The 17,552-nt window shown below is 40.0% G+C and overlaps 1 protein-coding gene across 1 annotated transcript in view; it reads right to left on the bottom strand.

The window, feature by feature from the left end:
• GOLGA1 (golgin A1) overlaps positions 1-17,552 on the bottom strand; it is an 83,267-nt gene that overhangs the window by 45,194 nt on the left and 20,521 nt on the right. Inside the window, exons 6-10 of the mRNA XM_007956381.1 lie at positions 15,353-15,481; positions 14,865-15,034; positions 14,261-14,372; positions 5,495-5,614; positions 1,243-1,338 (exon numbers count right to left, since the gene is read on the bottom strand). Coding sequence (XP_007954572.1) covers positions 1,243-1,338; positions 5,495-5,614; positions 14,261-14,372; positions 14,865-15,034; positions 15,353-15,481 — 627 coding nt within the window. The remainder of the gene's footprint in view (positions 1-1,242; positions 1,339-5,494; positions 5,615-14,260; positions 14,373-14,864; positions 15,035-15,352; positions 15,482-17,552) is intronic.

The raw sequence follows: 17,552 nt of genomic DNA, 5'->3' as shown, positions 1-17,552 counted from the left end.
ATGACATGAGACAAAGTATATGTGAACTGCTGCATGAAAAGTGAATTTACTCTGTAAATCTTCACCCAAATCCTAATTAAAAAAAAAAAGAGAGAGATGGGCAAACTCATTAATAACTATAAACTCACACACACACACACACACACACAAAAGCCCACTGCCACTGAGTTGATTCCAACTCACAAAGACCCTACAGGACAGAGCAGAACTGCCTCACAGGGTTTCCAAGGCTGTAAATCTTTAGGAAAGCAGACTGCCACATCTTTCTCCTGCAGAGTTGCTGGTAGGTTTGAAGAACCAACCAACTTGCTAACAGCCAAGTATCTGACCTATGCATCACCAGGGCCTCTATTAATAACGGTAGCAATGCAAACTGAAAAATGAAATATCACTTTACATTCACTACACTGGTAAAAATTAGAAGGCTGAGAAATTCCAATGCTGGAAAGGGCATGGTTGCATATACAGGAATTCTCACGCATGCTTAAAAAAGGAGCTCTGGTGGTGCAGTGCCTAAGGCACTTGGCTGCTAACCAGAAGGTTGGTGGTTCAAACCCACCGGCTGCTCTGTGGAAGGAAGATGGGGCAATCTACTTCCATGAAGTTTTACCACCTTGGAAACTCAATGGGGGGGTCACTATGAGTCAGAATCGACTCGATGGCAGTGAGCATGCTTGTAAGTACAGCCGATAGCAGCTGTTCCGGGACCAACCTTACACTCCTTAGTCACATTAGATTGGATGCATTCTCTGTCATCCTTAAGAGAACATGGACAAGGATGTTCACTGCAGGTCAATCTGTAGTGGCAGGAGAAAGGCAATCTGGATGTTCAGATAAGTAATCTGGCAATCTGGCTAAGTACAATGAAATGGATTCAGACAGAAGATGGAGCAGTTGAGTAAGAAAGAAGACATATACATAGTTATACCATTAACATAAACTAAAAACACATGTACACAAAACAGTGCCACTCATTTTAAGACTTCCCAACAATAAAAGGATCTGTGTGCTATGGGAGGGAAGGGAATGGAAATAAAGGGAATAACTTAACAAGTGAATAGCTTAGTATGGAGCATTGATGATAATGTGGCAAGAATGAAAAAACCGACTAACTCAATGCAGAGATCTAACAAAGTCCTCAAAAAGAAAAAATATTGAGCCAAGGAGATTCTCAATCACAACCATGTTACCAATTAGCTTGCCATCCACAAACACAGGCAACACTGGGAACGAAGTCAGTACCCGAGTCTCCAGGATGCCAATGGCTATGGCCTGGGTGCTTCTGGCTTCCAACAACTGCTGCCTGGTATCTTCCAAATTCTGCTCGGCAACAGTTTTCTGTTAAGTTCAAAGAAGAATAAAAGAAAGTCATTATTTCTCCAAAGAGTAAATGTTTATTGATATTTACACAACATACTATGATTTGTGCTAAGGCACAAGTGATATAAATATATTTTAAAAATAACATTTATCGAGGCAAAATTCATATATTATAAAGTATATACATAAAGTATATAGAGATAATATTGACACAGTTCCTTGCCCTATGGCTGGGATAAAAGGCTAAGGCCAAGAAAGTTTAAGACAGAGTGAAATACGTGCCCTGGAGAGGAAGCACAGGGTGAAAGGTACTCTGCCTCAGGGAGTGGGTGGCTGGAGGATGGGGAGCATCGCAGGCAGAGGGAGCAGTATGACCAGAGGGATGGAGACATGAAACAGGCTGTGGCCTTTGGGGAACTAACAGTGGTTAAAAGCCAAAGAGATGGTGGTTTTCTGTCAAGAACTGAGTCTACAAAGTTAGACAAAAGACCAAATCATAGAGGCTCTCTATGCTGTAAAAAGGAGTTTTGCAGACAGTATTTTCCAAAGTGGGGTCTTCCAAACACTGGCATTATACTTACCTTGGATATTGCTAAACTTAAGACCTTACTCCAGGCCTACTGAAACCAGACTTTCTAGGGGTGGGGCCAGAGATCCATGTTGTAGGTGCTGTCAAGTTGATTCCAGCTCACAGTGACCCATGTCCCACAGAACCAAACGCTGCCTGGTCCTGCACGATCTTTACAATCCCTGCTACGCTTGAGCCTATCATTGCAGCCACTGTGTCGATCCATTTTACAGATACATACTTTGAACAAATTCCCCAAGTAATTCTTACATACACTAATTTAAAATTAGAGAAACACTGTAATAATAAAGGTGATGGCATAATAATATATTAATACATGACATACAGGAGCTCTGGTGGCATGGTGCCTAAGGCATATGACTGCTAACCAGAAGGTTGGCGGTTCAAACTCACCAACTGCACCACAGGAGGAAGATGGGGCAATCTACTTCCATAAAGATTTACCGCACTGGAAACCCAATGTGAGTTGTGATGAGTTGGACTCGATTTGATGGCAATGAGGTTTTTTTTTTTTATTATTATTTAATAACCAAAAGAACCTTATGAATAGCAGCAGAACACTGTCTGATACAGTGCTGGAAAATGAGCCCCTCAGGTTGGAAGGTGCTCAAACTGCAACTGCTGAAAATCTGCCTCTTCAAAGTAGAACTGACTTCGAAGATGTGGATGGAGTAAAGCTTTGAGGACCTCCATGTGCTGGTGTGGCATGACTCAAATTGAGAAGCAGTGGCTGCAAACATTCATTAATAACTGGAATGTGGAATGTACCAAGTATAAATCCAGGAAAACTGGAAATTGTCAAAAATGAAATGGAATGCATAAAGATTGTTATCTGAGGCACTGCTGTTGTTGTGGTTAGATGCCACTGAGTCAGATCCAAAATAGCGACCCTACGTACAAATGAACACAACACTGCCCTGGCCCTGGGCCGTCCTCACGACATTGCTATCTCAACTGCTGATGCATCCACTGTATCAAACCACCCTGTGAAGGGTCTTCCATTTTTTCGCTGCCCCTCTACTCTACCAACCAAGCATGATATCCTTCTCTAGGGGCTGCTGTCTTCTGAAAGCAGGACCAAAGCATGACAAATGCAGTCTGGTCGTTCTCACTTCGATGGAGCATTCCGGTTGTACTTCTTCTAAGACAGACTGGTTCATTTTTCTTGCAGTCCGCGGTATAGTCAACACTCTTTGCCAATATCATAACTCAAAGGCAACAATTCTTCTGTGGTCTGCCTTATTCATTGTCTAGGTTTCACATGCATAGGAAGCAATTAAAATTACCATGGCTTGGGTCAGGCATCTTAGTCTTCAAAGTGACATCTTTGCTCTTTAACACTTTAGAGAGATTTTTTGCAACAAATATGCCCAGTGTAATACATCGTTTGATGTTTTGACTGCTATTTCCATGGGCACTGATTGTGGATTCAAGTAAAATGAAATCCTTGATAACTTCAATCTTTTATCCATTTATCATGATGGTGTTTACTGGTCCAGTTGTAAGGATATTTGTTTTCTTCATCTTGAGGTATAAGCCACACTGAAGGCTGTTTAGATCTTCATCAGTGCTTCACACCCTCTTCACTTTCAGCAAGCAAGGTTGTATCATTTGCATATTGCAGGTTGTTAATGAGTCTTCCTCCTATCCTGATGCTGTATTCTTCCTCATGTAGTCCAGCTTCTTAGATTATTTAGATTATTTGCCCTTTCCTGATTTTAAACCATGCTGAATCCCTTGTTTTGTTACAACAACTGTCTCTTGGTCTGTGTAAAAGTTCTTCATGAGCACAATTAAATGTTTTTAAATTCCCATTCTTCTCAATGTTATCTATAATTTATTAGGATACACACAATCAAATGCATTAGTATAGTCAATAAAACACAGGTAAACATCTTTCTGGTATTCTTCCGCTTTTAGCCAATCTACCTGACATCAGCAGTGATATCCCTCAGTCCGTGTCCTCTTCTGAATCTGGCTTGAATTTCTGGTAGTTCCCTGTTGATGTACTGCTGCAATCATTTTTAAATTATTTTCAGCAAAATAATTACTCATGTTAAATGGACTGCTGGTATTGGCCATTTTGAATTGGACAATCACACAGTCTACTATAATAGAGATGATACACTGAAGAGTAAGGGTGTTGCATTCATTGTCAAAAACATGTCAAAAACAACATTTCAAGATCTATCCTCAAGTACCATGCCATCAGTGATAGGACAATATCCGTATGTCTAGAAGAAAGACCCTATGTCTAACGAGGAAGAGTCATTACAATCTGCAATATGCAGATGACAAAACCTTATTTGCTAAAAGTGAAGATAACTTGAAGCATTTACTGATTAAGATCCAAACAGCCTTCAGTGTGGCTTATACCTCAAGATGAAGGAAACAAATATCCTCACAAATGGACCAGTAAGCAACATCATTATAAGTGGATTAGTTTGAATAATGGTGTTGGAGAAGAATATTGACTAGATTATGGACTGCCAGAAGAATGATCAAATCTGTCCTCAACGAAGTATAGCCAGAACGCTCCCTAGAAGCAAGGATGGCAAGACTGTGTCTCACGTCATTTTGGACAAGTTGTCAGGAGGGACTAGTCCCAGACAGAGACTTCATGCTTGGTAAAGTAGAAGATCAGTGAAAAAGGAACACTCTTAACAAGATAGATGACACAGTGGTTGCAACAATGGGCTCAAACACAGGAACAACAGTGAGGAGGGTGCAGCCCTGGGCAGTGTTTCATTCTGTTGTATATACAGTAAGTATGAGTTGAAATTGACTTAATGGCACCTAATAGCAAACACAGAGTTGCTGGAAACCCTAAAGTATAATAGTGGTAGTAAGGACGGAGATATTTAGCTGAAACTAACTGAGTGTCTAATCTAGGATAATCTCCAAGGTTTAAGCTTGGTCATCTTTGTCATGGTGATACCATTCACTGGGATACAAAGAGGAGGAAAAGAATGCAGGAAGATAAGCTCAGAAAGGCTGAGAAAGCAAATTCATGTGCACTAGTGGCTAAAAGGTTCATATGCTCCAAAGTTTTCCTCAGCCAAAAGAGTCTGCTGCCCAAGGCAATTCTTGCTCAAGCCATAGGGTGACTGGCAAATATTCTCCTTGGCCAAAAGAGAGTGCAAAGGGTAGAGAACAGTGTGGTAAGATAAGACAACCCATGTGACAGAAATCACTAAGTGTGGTTTACTGGTCATCAGGATGTTAACTGTTCATGTGCATCTCTGAACAAATCCCACTCTAGGAAACACAGATCTAATCTATAGCGACAGAAAGATTAGTGATTGGTAGGGGCTGGGAGGAGGGACTGAATGGAAGGTGCACAGAAGAACCATTTGAAGTGACAGAATTTTCCTACTCTATTTCCTGGCTCAGAAAACTGAGCCACACACACACAGGAGACAGAAGGCTACCCTCGCTGTAAGGAGGAGACCTCCAAGTTGGAGACAGCTCTCTCCTCACCAAGATGTCTTCTGGCTCTTCAGCTCTAAATCCTCAGGATTTTATGAAATCCTAAGGGTCACCACTGCCTTTCCAACCCAGTTGTATAAAGAGAGGTAAAATGACCTCTTTTAAGAGTTCTTGCACACGCTCTTCCCCCAGTAAGTTCTGTTCAAGTCTCTTCTCCAAGGATGCAACCTTCTGCAAATGTATGAGTTTTTCTTTCTCTTGAGTTTCAGCAGTGACCTACAGGTAAAAGCAGAGGAGATCACATTATACCATAAACTCTCTCTCCTTCACTTCCTGTCTGCTCTGGGACCAGCATGTTTCCCTGAAATTCTGTTCTTACTGCATCCTATGAGAACATAAAAGATGCAAAGTCAGAACCCAGCAACCTTCAGCAATCCAGGTGAGACTTTGTGCAGCAAAAGGCAAATTTAGCTACAGACTTGCCCACTATAAAAGATGTTAAGATTTGAAGTCAGAAGCCATAAATTTGTACCCATCTATTACTAACTCTGGTCACTCTCCCTAATTCTTCTTTGCTGGGTTCCTCCTCCTTTACCTGGCATTTAAATTCTGAAGTTCCTCAAGAACTAATCCTAAGCCTCACCTCCTCTTCCCTCTCTCTAGTTTCTCTTATTCATACTGGTGGCTTCAATTACTGTATCTTATACCACATTAAACCAAAGCAACCTCACTGCCATTGAGTCGATTCCAACTCACAGCGATCCCCATTGGGTTTCCAAGGAAGTAAACCTTTACGGAAGTAGAGTGCCCAATCTTCCTTCCACAGAGTGGCTGGTGGTTTGAACTGCCAGTCTTCTGGTTAGCAGTCAAAACCGTAGGCACTACGCCACCAGAGATCCATCACATATCATATTAAAAAAAACCCAAACTCACTGCCATTGAGTGTATTAGACTCATAGCGACCCCTCCTTGGGTTTCCAAGGTGATACCTCTATGGGAGTAGATTGCTCAATCTTCCTTCTGAGCAGCAGCTGATGGGTTTGAACCACAAGCCTTCTGGTTAGCAGTCAAATGCCTTAGACACTATGCCACCAGCCTTCCTATATATTGTATAGTGACTCTGTAATTTCAAATAATCCCAACCTCTCCACTGTATTCCGTTCTTATTATCCATGGCCGGCTGGCTAAGCCCACCTGGATGTATTAAAACTCAAACTGAATGTAGTCAAAATGGAATTGATGCTTCTGTGCTCAGCAGTATGGCAGACCAAAGTACTGTGACTAACACTCCTGTTCAAAGTAACAACTAATGCTAAACAAGTATTAAAAAAATCTTTTATAATGTACTGGTAAACCAGTGGACACTCTAGGAAACACAGATCTAATCTATAATGACAGAAAGATTAGTGATTGGTAGGGGCTGGGAGTAGGGACTGAATGGAAGGTGCACAGAAGAACCATTTGAAGTGACAGAATTTTCCTATCTCAACTGTGATAGTAGTGGTTTCATGGCTGCGTATTTGTCAAAGCTCATCGTATTACACATTTGAAATGTGTGCATTTTGTTACATGTAAATCATAGAATTGGTTTTAAAAAATAGAAAGAAACTTCCTTAACTCACTGCCGTCAAGTCAGATCTGACTCATAGCAACCTCTCCTTGAGTTTCCAAGGCAGTATCACTACGGAAGAAGACTACCCAGTCTTCCCGAGGAGTGCTTGGTGGGTTTGAACCTCCAGCCTTCTGGTTAGCAGTCAAATGCCTTAGGCACTATGATAGCAGAGGTCCCAGGAAGTAAACCTTTCCAAGGATAAAAATCTATAGAAAACATATACTTCCTGGTAAAACACTGATGTTTAGGAATAAGACAGGGCTGTCTGCCTTTAGAAATTATGGCCCTAAATCCAGCAGAATAAAGCAAGGGAAAAAAAAGACTTAAGAACCGGAAAGAAACAAAACTGTCATTATTCACAGATTATATGACTGCCATTAAAATAACTCGAGAATCTAGAGATTCATTATTAGAGTTAATATAACAATACAAAAAATACACTAAAGTAATAGCATTTTTACATGCTAGCAACTAGAAAAAATAATTTTAAAATGACACATTTTACAATTGGTGTAAAAATTAAAGCACCTAGGAATAAATTTGGAAGATGGGGCAATCTACTTCAGTAAAGACTTACTGCCTTGGAAACCCACTGGTGACGTGACTATGAGTCAGAATCAACTCTATGGCCGTGGGTTAGGAATAAATTTTACAGCAGATAACAAACCTTTATGAAGAAAATTACAGAACCTTATTGATAGTTATAAAAAATAAAAACCAGCACTAAATAGCTGGAGAGATAGACCACATCCTTGGGTAAGAAAACGCATATAAAGCAATCACTGTTCCCCAAATGGATCTGTAGATTCAAAGCAATTCCAATCAACAACCAACAGGTTTTCTGAGGCGTTTACCAAGCTGTTGTGTGGAAGAGCAACGGGTCAATAATATTCAAGATACTCACAAAAAAGCACTAGGTAGTGAGACAGTGTATAATACTGGTACAAACACACAGTGGCACCTATCAGAAAACCTAGAAATACTCCCACATACATATGGAAACCTGAATCGTGCCAAAACCGGAAGTGCAGATCAGTAAGGAAGACAAAGAGCACTGGTAGGTACAAAGGTTAAGTGCTTGAGCTGCCAACTGAAAAGTTGGTGGTTTGAACCCACCAGCCACTCCACAGGAGAAAGATGTGGCAGTCTGCTTCTGTGAAGAGTAAAGCCTTGGTTGACTGCCTCCTCATATGGGGCAGTTCTACTCTGTCATAAAGGGTTGCTATGAGTAGGAATCGACTCAACAGCACACTGCAATAACAGGAAAGAACAGGTTTTTCAATAAATGATAACAATAAAAAAAAAGTGAATCCTTTTTTATAACAAAATGGAATTCTATGCATAATAAAGATTACTATATAAAAGGCAAAACTATAAAACTTTTACATAATAATAGAGATGAATAAAGTCATGATCCTGGATAAGGAAGGATTGCTTTAAAACAATAAAAACACAAACTTAAATTTGACTTATATTAAAATTAAGAGCATATATTCATCAGATGAAATCATGAAGACTGTGAAGACAAGCCAAAAACCAGAAGAACGTATTTGCTTGGCAAAGACACATGGATGGCATCCGAGATATATATAAAGAACTGCTAAAATCAATGAGAAAAAGAAAACTCAGTAGAAAAATGGACAAAAGATTTGAATTGGCACTTCATAGAAAAGCATGAATGACCAATAAACATTTGAAAAGATGATCAACCTCATTAGTAATATGAAAAAAGCAAATTATAATGATAGCAGGATAATATTTAATACCCACTAGAATGTAAAAATGAAAAGTCTGATTATACCATGTTTTCAAAGAAGAACAACCCAAACTCTTAGACATTGATGGGGAAGTATTTAAATTATTGCAACTACTATGAGAAACAATTCAGCAATATCTCATAAAGTTGAAAATGTACAAAGCTTGAGACTCAACCTTCTCACACGTCATAGATACCTCAGAGTTAACTCTTGGCTCAGGTATAAACAAATATTCATAGCAGCCTTGTTTGAAATAGAAAAAAAAGAAAGAAAACCACCCTAGTTCCAAGTCATAGCAAACCTATGTACTAGAGAACGAAACACTGCCCGGTTGTGCACCATTCTCACAATCATTATTAATAAAGACAAGAACTACACACAAAAAAAACCTGACTCCATATCCATGATCTTTACACTAAAATTGGCCTTGCACTCACCAAAATTCACTGCCGTTGAGTCGGATCTGACTCACAGCAACCCTTCCTTGGGTTTCCAAGGTGTAGAAGTAGATTGCCTTCTCAGAAGTAGCTGGTGAGTTTGAACTGCCAGCCTTCTTGTTAGCAGTCAAGTGCCTCAGGCACTATGCCACCAGAGCTCAGGCTCTCTTAGCCAAATGATTGTCAATACCACCACTCAGTTGCTCAAGCCAGAAACCCAGAAATCATCCCTAAAACTCCTTTTCTTTTGCTCCCCTTTTTCCTTCCTCTTCCCCTTGAGCAGAGAGTAGCTAAAGCAAATGGAAGAAATGACAAGATAAAAGAACTGAACAGAAGATTTCAAAGAGCAGTTCGAGCAGACAAAGCCAATTACTATAATGAAATGTGCAAAGACTCAGAGTTAGAAAACCAAAAGGGAAGAGCACGCTCAGCATTTCTCAAGCTGAAAGAACTGAAGAAAAAATTTAAGCCTCAAGTTGCGATATTGAAAGATTCTATGGGCAAAACATTGAATGATGTAGGAAGCATCAAAAGGAGATGGAAGGAACACACAGAATCACTGACCCAAAAGGAACTGGTCGATGATTACCCATTTCAGGAGATGGCATATGATCAAGAACCAATGGTACTGAAGGAAGAAGTCGCAGCTGCACTGAAGGAATTGGTGAAGAATAAGGCTCCAGGAATTGACAGAATACCCACTGAGATGTTTCAACAGATACCCCGCTGGAGGCACTCACTTGGTTATGCCAAGAGATTTGGAAGACAGCTACCTGGCCAACTGACAAGAAGAGATCCACATTTGTACCCATTCCAAAGAAAAGTGATCCCACAAAATGTGGAAATTATAAAACAATATCATTAGTATCGGATGTAAGTAAAATCTTATTGAAGATCATTCAAAAACAGTTACAGCAGTACATTGACAGAGAACTTCCAGAAATGCAACCTGGATTCAGAAGGGGATGTTGAATGAGGGATATCATTGCTATGTCAGACAGATATTGGCTCAAAGTAAAGAATACCAGAAAGATGTTTACTTGTGTTTTATTGACTATGCAAAAGCATTTGATTGTGCGGATCATAACAAATTGTAGATAACACTGAGAAGAATGGGAATTCCAGAACACTTAATTGTACTCACGAGGAACCTAGACATAGACCAGGAGGCTGTCATTCAAACAGAACCAGGGGACACTGCATGGTCTAAAATCAAGAAGGGAGTGCATCAGGATTGTATCCTTTCACCATACTTATTCAACCTATATGCTGAGCAAATAATCTGAGAAGCTGGACTATATGAAGAAGAACATTGCATCAGGATCGGATGAAGAATCATTAACAACCTGCGATATGCTGATGACACATTTTGCTTGCTGAAAGTGAGGATGACTTGAAGAACTTACTGATGAAGACTGAAGAATACAGTTTGTAGTATGGATTACATCTCAATATAAAGAAGACAAAAATCCTCACAACTGGACCTATAAGCAGCATCACAATAAACAGAGAAAAGATTGAAGCTGTCAAAGACTTCACATTGCTTGGTTCTACAATCGATGTCAATGGAAGCAGCAGTCAGGACATCAGACAACATATGGCGCTGGGCAAGTCAGCTGCAAAGGACCTCTTTCAAGTGTTGAAGAGCAAAGATGTCTCCTTGAGGACTAAGGTGTACCTGACACAAGCCATGGTATTTTCAATTGCCTCATATGCATGTGAGAGCTGGACAATGAAAAAAGAAGACAGAAGAATCAATGCTTTTGAGTTGTGGTACTGGCAAAGAATGCTAAAGTACCATGGACTGCTAAAAGAACTAACAAATCTGTTCTGGAGGAAGTGCAGCTGGAATGCTCCTTGGAAGCGAGAATGGCCAGACTTCATCTCACCTACTGTGGTCATGTTATCAGAAGGGACCATTCCCTCGTGAAGGATGTCCTGCTTAGTAAGGTGGAGGTCGACGAAAGAGGGGAAAGCCCTCAACGAGACGGACTGACACAGTGGCTATGGCAACAGGGTCAAGTATAGCAAGGATCATGGAGCTAGTGCGTGACTGGGTGGTATTTCGTTCTGCTGTTCATAGGGTTGCTATGAGTTGGAGATGACTCGATGGCACCTAACAACAACAACAAACCCTTTTCATATCCATTACATTAGCTGGTGGGTTGATCTTCTCAATATTTCTAAAATCTGCCTACTCTCCCACCATCTTCACTGCTACTCTTATCAAAGTCACCATCATCTCAATCTGGGACAACCGCCAGAACTTCCGAACTGGTCTTCTTCTATGGAAGACCCTTTCAGTATGTTTTCTCTGAACAGCCAGAGTAATCCACTCTTCCCTTTAGTGTGTGTCACCCTTTTTGGCTTCTTCCAGCTCTTGGAATGTGCTAATCATTGTCTTTGCCCCAAGGTTTTTTTTTTCCAACATGCCTAGGCAGGACGACACAGCTCAGGTGTTATTTCCTCAAGGGAAAGTATTCTACAATTCTGAGAGTAGATCTTATATCTGTTACAGAATCTCGTAACATCCTGTATTTTTCCTTCACAGCAATCATCATAGTTTGTAATATATTTATTTATCACTAATATCTGACTTCCTCTCTAGTATAGAAACTCCATAAAGGCAGGGATACTATCTGTTTTCCTCACTATAGTATTCCTAATACCCAGCACAGAGCCTGCACACAGTAAAAAAAATGCTCAATAAATATTTTTAGAATGAATGAGGGAACTTACTGAGACCACAATACAGACTTCCCTCCAATCCCTAATACGTGAGTCTACTATGAAAGTTAAAGTTGTGTGTCAACTTGGCTGGGCTGTGGCTTTGAGTGCTTGGCAGCAGGATGTAATTATCCCCCATGATGAGACTGTAATCACCTCCAAGGTGGAATTTGCTGTGAGCAGCTAAATAATTGTCCTTGGGGTCTGGCCTGCTTCCAGGATATATGGAGAAACTTTGATGAAGATCTCTAGCTTTTTGGCACATCTGGATCTGGCCATTTGGCTGAGTCTTCATCACCAGTTCCTGGACTTGAACCAGTGGCCAGATATGTTGCCTACTGATCTCAAGATTATGCCACTTTACCAGCCGACCTGGGATTCATCAGCCTCAGTAGCCAGCAGCTGCCTAAGTTAGGAGATGCCTCCAGCTGCAGTGGGCCTGGAACAAGAGGTAGAGCTGAAGGCCAAGGTTGAGGGGCCTTCACCCAGCTGGGCACTAGAGCTGGCATTCTGAATTTGGACTTCTAGCCTCCTAACTGTAACAGAAAAAAATCTTGTTTGTTAAAGCCATCCACTTGGTATTTCTGTTACACCAGTACTAGAGAACTGAGACATCTAACATCTTCCCCCCTCCTCAAATGCACTCTGTACCTTTCTGCCTTCTCTGCCTCCTCCCGTCTACCCATCCTTGAGTTTCCAGTCCTCCAGGAAGAGTTCTATTACTCCTGGGCTGGAAATACACTCTCCCTTTGGCATATCATTTGTATTTAAAAAATCTATTTCATTTATTTGGGACTTGTTTCTGAATTTTTTCTATGGTTACAGAAGGTCTGAGCTCTATAATGAAACAGTAAAACTCTGAGGGCAAAAAATGTGTGTGCATAACTCTTAAATTCACTAAGAAAGCTTGTATCACCCTCATTCATGCACATAATATATATTTACTGGGTGCTCCTTGTTGTTAAGGAACAAAGTGAGTAGAATAAGCATAGTTTCGGAGTAAGACTTGGGTTAGAATCCAGCTCTGTCACTTACTATATAACTATGAACAAAATACTAAATCTCTCTGAGTTTTGGTTTATGTATCTGTAAGAAGGACAATACCTATCTCAGAAGGATATATAGACTTCTATTTACTTACATTTACTTCTATTTACTGTGTCATGGTTGTATCCTTTCACCATCCATATTCAATCTGTATGCTGAGCAAATAATCTAAAAAGATGGACTATATGAAGAAGAATGTGGCATCAGGATTGGAGAGAGACTCACTAACAACCTGTGATATGAAGATGACACAACCTTGGCTTGCTCAAAGTGAAGAAGATTTGAAGCACTTACAGATGAATATCAAGGATTACAGTCTTCAGTATGGATACACCTCAATAAAGAAAACAAAAATCCTGAACATTGAACCAATAAGCAACTTCATGATGAATGGAGAAAAGATTGAAGTTGTCAAGGATTTCATTTTACTTGGATCCACAATCAACGCCCATGGAAGCAGCACTCAAGAAATCAAATGACATATAGTATTGGGTAAATCTGCTTGAAGTGTTAAAAAGCAGAGGTGTTCACTTTGAGGACTAAGGTGGCCTGACCCAAACCATGTTATTTTCAATCAACTTATATACATGTGAAAGCTAGATAATGAATAAGGACGAGCAAAGAAGAACTGACGTTTTTGAATTGTGATACTGGCAAAGAATACTGAATATACCACAGACTGCCAAAAGAATGAACAAATCTGCCTTGGAAGAAGTACAGCCAAAACGCTCCTTAGAAGTGAGGATGCTGAGACTTCATCTCATGTACTTTGGACATGTCATCAGGAGGGACCAGTTCCCGGAGAAAGACATCATGGTTAGCAAAGTAGAGGGTCAGGGAAAAAGAAGACCCTTAACAAGATGGACCGACATGGTGGCTGCAACAATGGGCTCAAACATAGCAACAATTGTGAGGATGGCACAGGACTGGGCAACGTTTTGTTCTGTTCATAGGGTTGCTGTAAGTTGGAACTGACTTGACAGTACCTAACAACAATGTGACAAAGATACAATCCTGGTCATGTCAACCAAGATTATTACATTTTCTTACGCTCCAGGTCTATCATGTGGTACTTTAAGGAATATCTCTCTAGGTCAAGTAGTGTATTTTAAGAATTCCTGTCAGGACAATACTGACCTCTTCTGTTAAGCAACTCTTGGTCAGCTAGGGTGGCCATTTCTATCTGAATGCAGCCTGGCTAGACCAGGAGGTAGGGCAATGTGGACTGCTCAGTGTGCACTTATTAGCAGCCATTATTAGGCTGAAGTTTCTGATAGAACTAGTTTTTGATCCCAATTCATGAATTCTCAAAATCCAGGTCCACTCCCAGTACTCAACTTACCTTTTGCAATTCAATGGAAAGCTGCTGAATGAATGGCTGGAGCTCTTGACCCTTTTGCTCCAGGGCTGGCATCTTACTTTCTGCACCTGTTTTTGAAGTTGTCACACGGTCTCTTCATTGAAAGAAAGCAGATAATGAAAAAATTTGGATATCTCATCTAAGAAACATTCTTCCAGAGAAAAAATGGCTCTTCACATGCCAAGGTTGCAAATATTATTAGCCCAACTGAATTATTAATGGAGAACATTCTTTGGTTTTCATTGAAGCAGAAGTCCAGAGAGAAATTATACCCAAGTTTAAGCAAGAAATATTCATCTGCCTTTGGTTACTCAATAGCTGACAAACCAAAATCATAATGAATTGCTCAGAATTCAACTATAGGTGGAGTGATTCTGAGTCTAAGCAGAGGAAGAGAGAAAAGACTGATGAGAGGGTTGACGGGGGTAGTTTCCTGAGCCCTAGGCAGGTGAGGACCAATCCAGAAGCCTTTGCCAGAACTAAGATCAGAAAGTGCTTCAATGAGGCAATGGGGAACGGCAGGTGGGCTATAGCCAGAGCTATACTAAACACCGCATCCCATGGGCCCCACAGACCAAGCAAGAACCTCTGTTCTTCCAGCGTTGAGTAGTGTCTCTGCAATTCTTCTAACTTCCGGCTCAAGTCTGAAGACATCTGATTGGAGATCATTAACTCCTCCTGGGTGTGACTAAGTTCTCTGGTTCGTGCTTCCAACTCCTGCTCCATTTTCCCCAGAGTTTCTTCTTTTCTTAAAAGCTGACACAAAGATGTAAAGTTTCATTGTGCCACTGCTGATAAATACAAGGAAAAAATCTAGACCAATAAGCCAAGCTTTTATAACAATTTTGGGGGATTATAAGGACAAAATATGACCAGTAGTTAAGGAAAAAACAAAATAAAAAGAATAGATTTCAAACAGAACTTTTCCATTTCAATACATTGAAAAATATACAAATGTGATTACTATCAAAGATTACTGGAGTATGCTTATTTGTAATTAAAGAGTAACGACTAGCAAAAGTAGAGTAATCAATCATCTATTCTGCATTTAGCCACTAAAACAAAAATGCATACCAGGTGTTTTACTTTACTTAGTTCCTGCTGCTGGAACCCCTCTAATTCATCCATTTCATCTCTCTTTTGGAAAAGATTCAAACTCTGGTTCTTTATTTCCTGTAGCTGAGCTGTGAGAAACCTGTTTTCCTATTTGGAAAAGAAGAAACCAATTCAGGCAACGAAAACATCAGAAATTTATATTATGCCAGTGGAATTCCTAACTAAAGGAAAATCTTAAGGAAATATAGTATTAGTAGACAATAATACACTGATAATAGGAAGTTTTACAGTAATATGGACCAATACAGAATTATGCACAAATACTTTGAGTTAAAAATAAGTGTTATACTTGTTGATGAATGTTTATAGCAGCATTATTTATAATAGGCCAAAATGGGATAACAACCTACAGGTTCATCAATGGATGAAGAGAGAAACAAAATGTGGTATATGCATACAATGGAATACTGCTCAGACATACAAAGAAACAAAGCACCACTGCACGCTAAAACTTGGATGCACTATGAAAACATCATGTTAACAAAAGAAGCCAGACACAAGTGGTCCACATTGCATGATTCTAATTAAAACAAAACCTGCTAAAGCTGGACCTGTGTAAGGTGGAAACCTGGCAGAGCAATAGGCAAGAGTTAAGATGGAGGAACCCGGACAGAAGAGCAGTCAGCCCCAGGGTTACAGGTGAGGAGAGACAACTCAGGGACCCCCAAAGCAGCAGGCTGGAAGAGCAGGAGAAAGGGAATTAAAAGCCAGGAAGCCAGAGAGAAGAGCAATCAGCCAAAGGGATTAGGTGAAGAGAGGAAACTCAGGCCCGACTAAAGCAGCAGGACCGGAGAACAGGAAAAAGGGGATAAAAGCCAGGAACCCAGACAGAGGAGCAGTCAGCCCCAGGGACAACTAAGGGACGCACAAAACAGCAGGGCAGAAGAGCAGGAGAAAGGGGATTAAAAGCCAGGAAGCCAGACAGAGGTACAGTCAGCCACAGGGACCCAGGTGGGGGTGATACGAGAGGTCTCCAACAGCAAGACAAACGAAAGAGGGGGAGGCCTTTAACGAGATGGATTGACACGGTGGCTGCAATGATGGGCTCAAGTATATATAGCAGGGATTGTGGGGCTGGCGCGGGATCGGGCAGTGTTTTGTTCTGCTGTGCATGGGGTCGCTATGAGTCGGAGATGACTCGAGGGCACTTAACAACAACAACAACAAGATGGAAACCTTGCCAGACCTGAAAAAACAAGGCAGTCCTGTCAAGTTCTGGCTCTCACAGGTTTCACTGCTTATGAAATACTCAGAATAGACAGAGGAGAGGTTAGCAGGAGACAGGGAGCGAGGAAGATGAGTAGTGATTACTTAATGGATACAAACCGTTTTTATGGGGTGATGAAAAAGTTTTGAAAAGAGAGAGCTAGCTGGTGGTTGGATAACATTGTGAATATACTAAATACTACACTGAATTATACATTTTAAAGTGGTTTATTGTTTTTTGCATGAATGTGACCTCAATAAAAAAAACTGAAGTGTTTTCAATGTTAGTTGTGAATATGTGGAACAAGAATAACAATTATTTAAACCTTTAAAGTTCTTAAATTTGATTAGCAATTTCAAATACCCATTTGAATACCCATATGTCTATTCTCAGAGATACCCTGAACTGGCTAAATAACAGGAATAACTAAATAAGACTGAATAACCTTTTTGAAGCTGAACTGATTTCAGTTAGCACGTTGACAAAAATTAGAAATGACTGATGTTAGCAGGTTATAATTTTTTAAATGACAGCTGTTCATGATCAATTGTGATGCAACCTGCTGTTATAGTTTCTAATTCCTCACTGAAGACATTAAAACAATGTAAAAATAACATTTCTGAAAATCAAATTGGTTTCAAAGACCTACACAGGTATCTTATTATTTTTTACATTTAAAATATTCTCGAATTCATTTCAAGCATTACAATCTTAAAGTGTTTAAGACAAGAAATCTTTAACCTAATCCATTTAAGAAAACTTTAACCTAATCCACACAAGAATATTTAAAAAGACCATTCTTTTTTTTTTTAACTTAGAATTTGTATTTTATTTATTTTTTAAAATTTTTATTATTTTTCTATTTTATTTTGATTTGGGTGAAGATTTACAGAGTAAATTCACTTTCCATACAGCAGTTCACATATACTTTGTCTCATGTCATTGACCACA

This window comes from Orycteropus afer, unplaced genomic scaffold (genome assembly GCF_000298275.1).
Source record: "Orycteropus afer afer isolate SDZICR_OR568_19922 unplaced genomic scaffold, OryAfe1.0 scaffold00611, whole genome shotgun sequence".
Classification (NCBI taxonomy): Eukaryota; Metazoa; Chordata; class Mammalia; order Tubulidentata; family Orycteropodidae; genus Orycteropus; species Orycteropus afer.
This window is presented reverse-complemented; position numbering and strand designations above follow the sequence as displayed.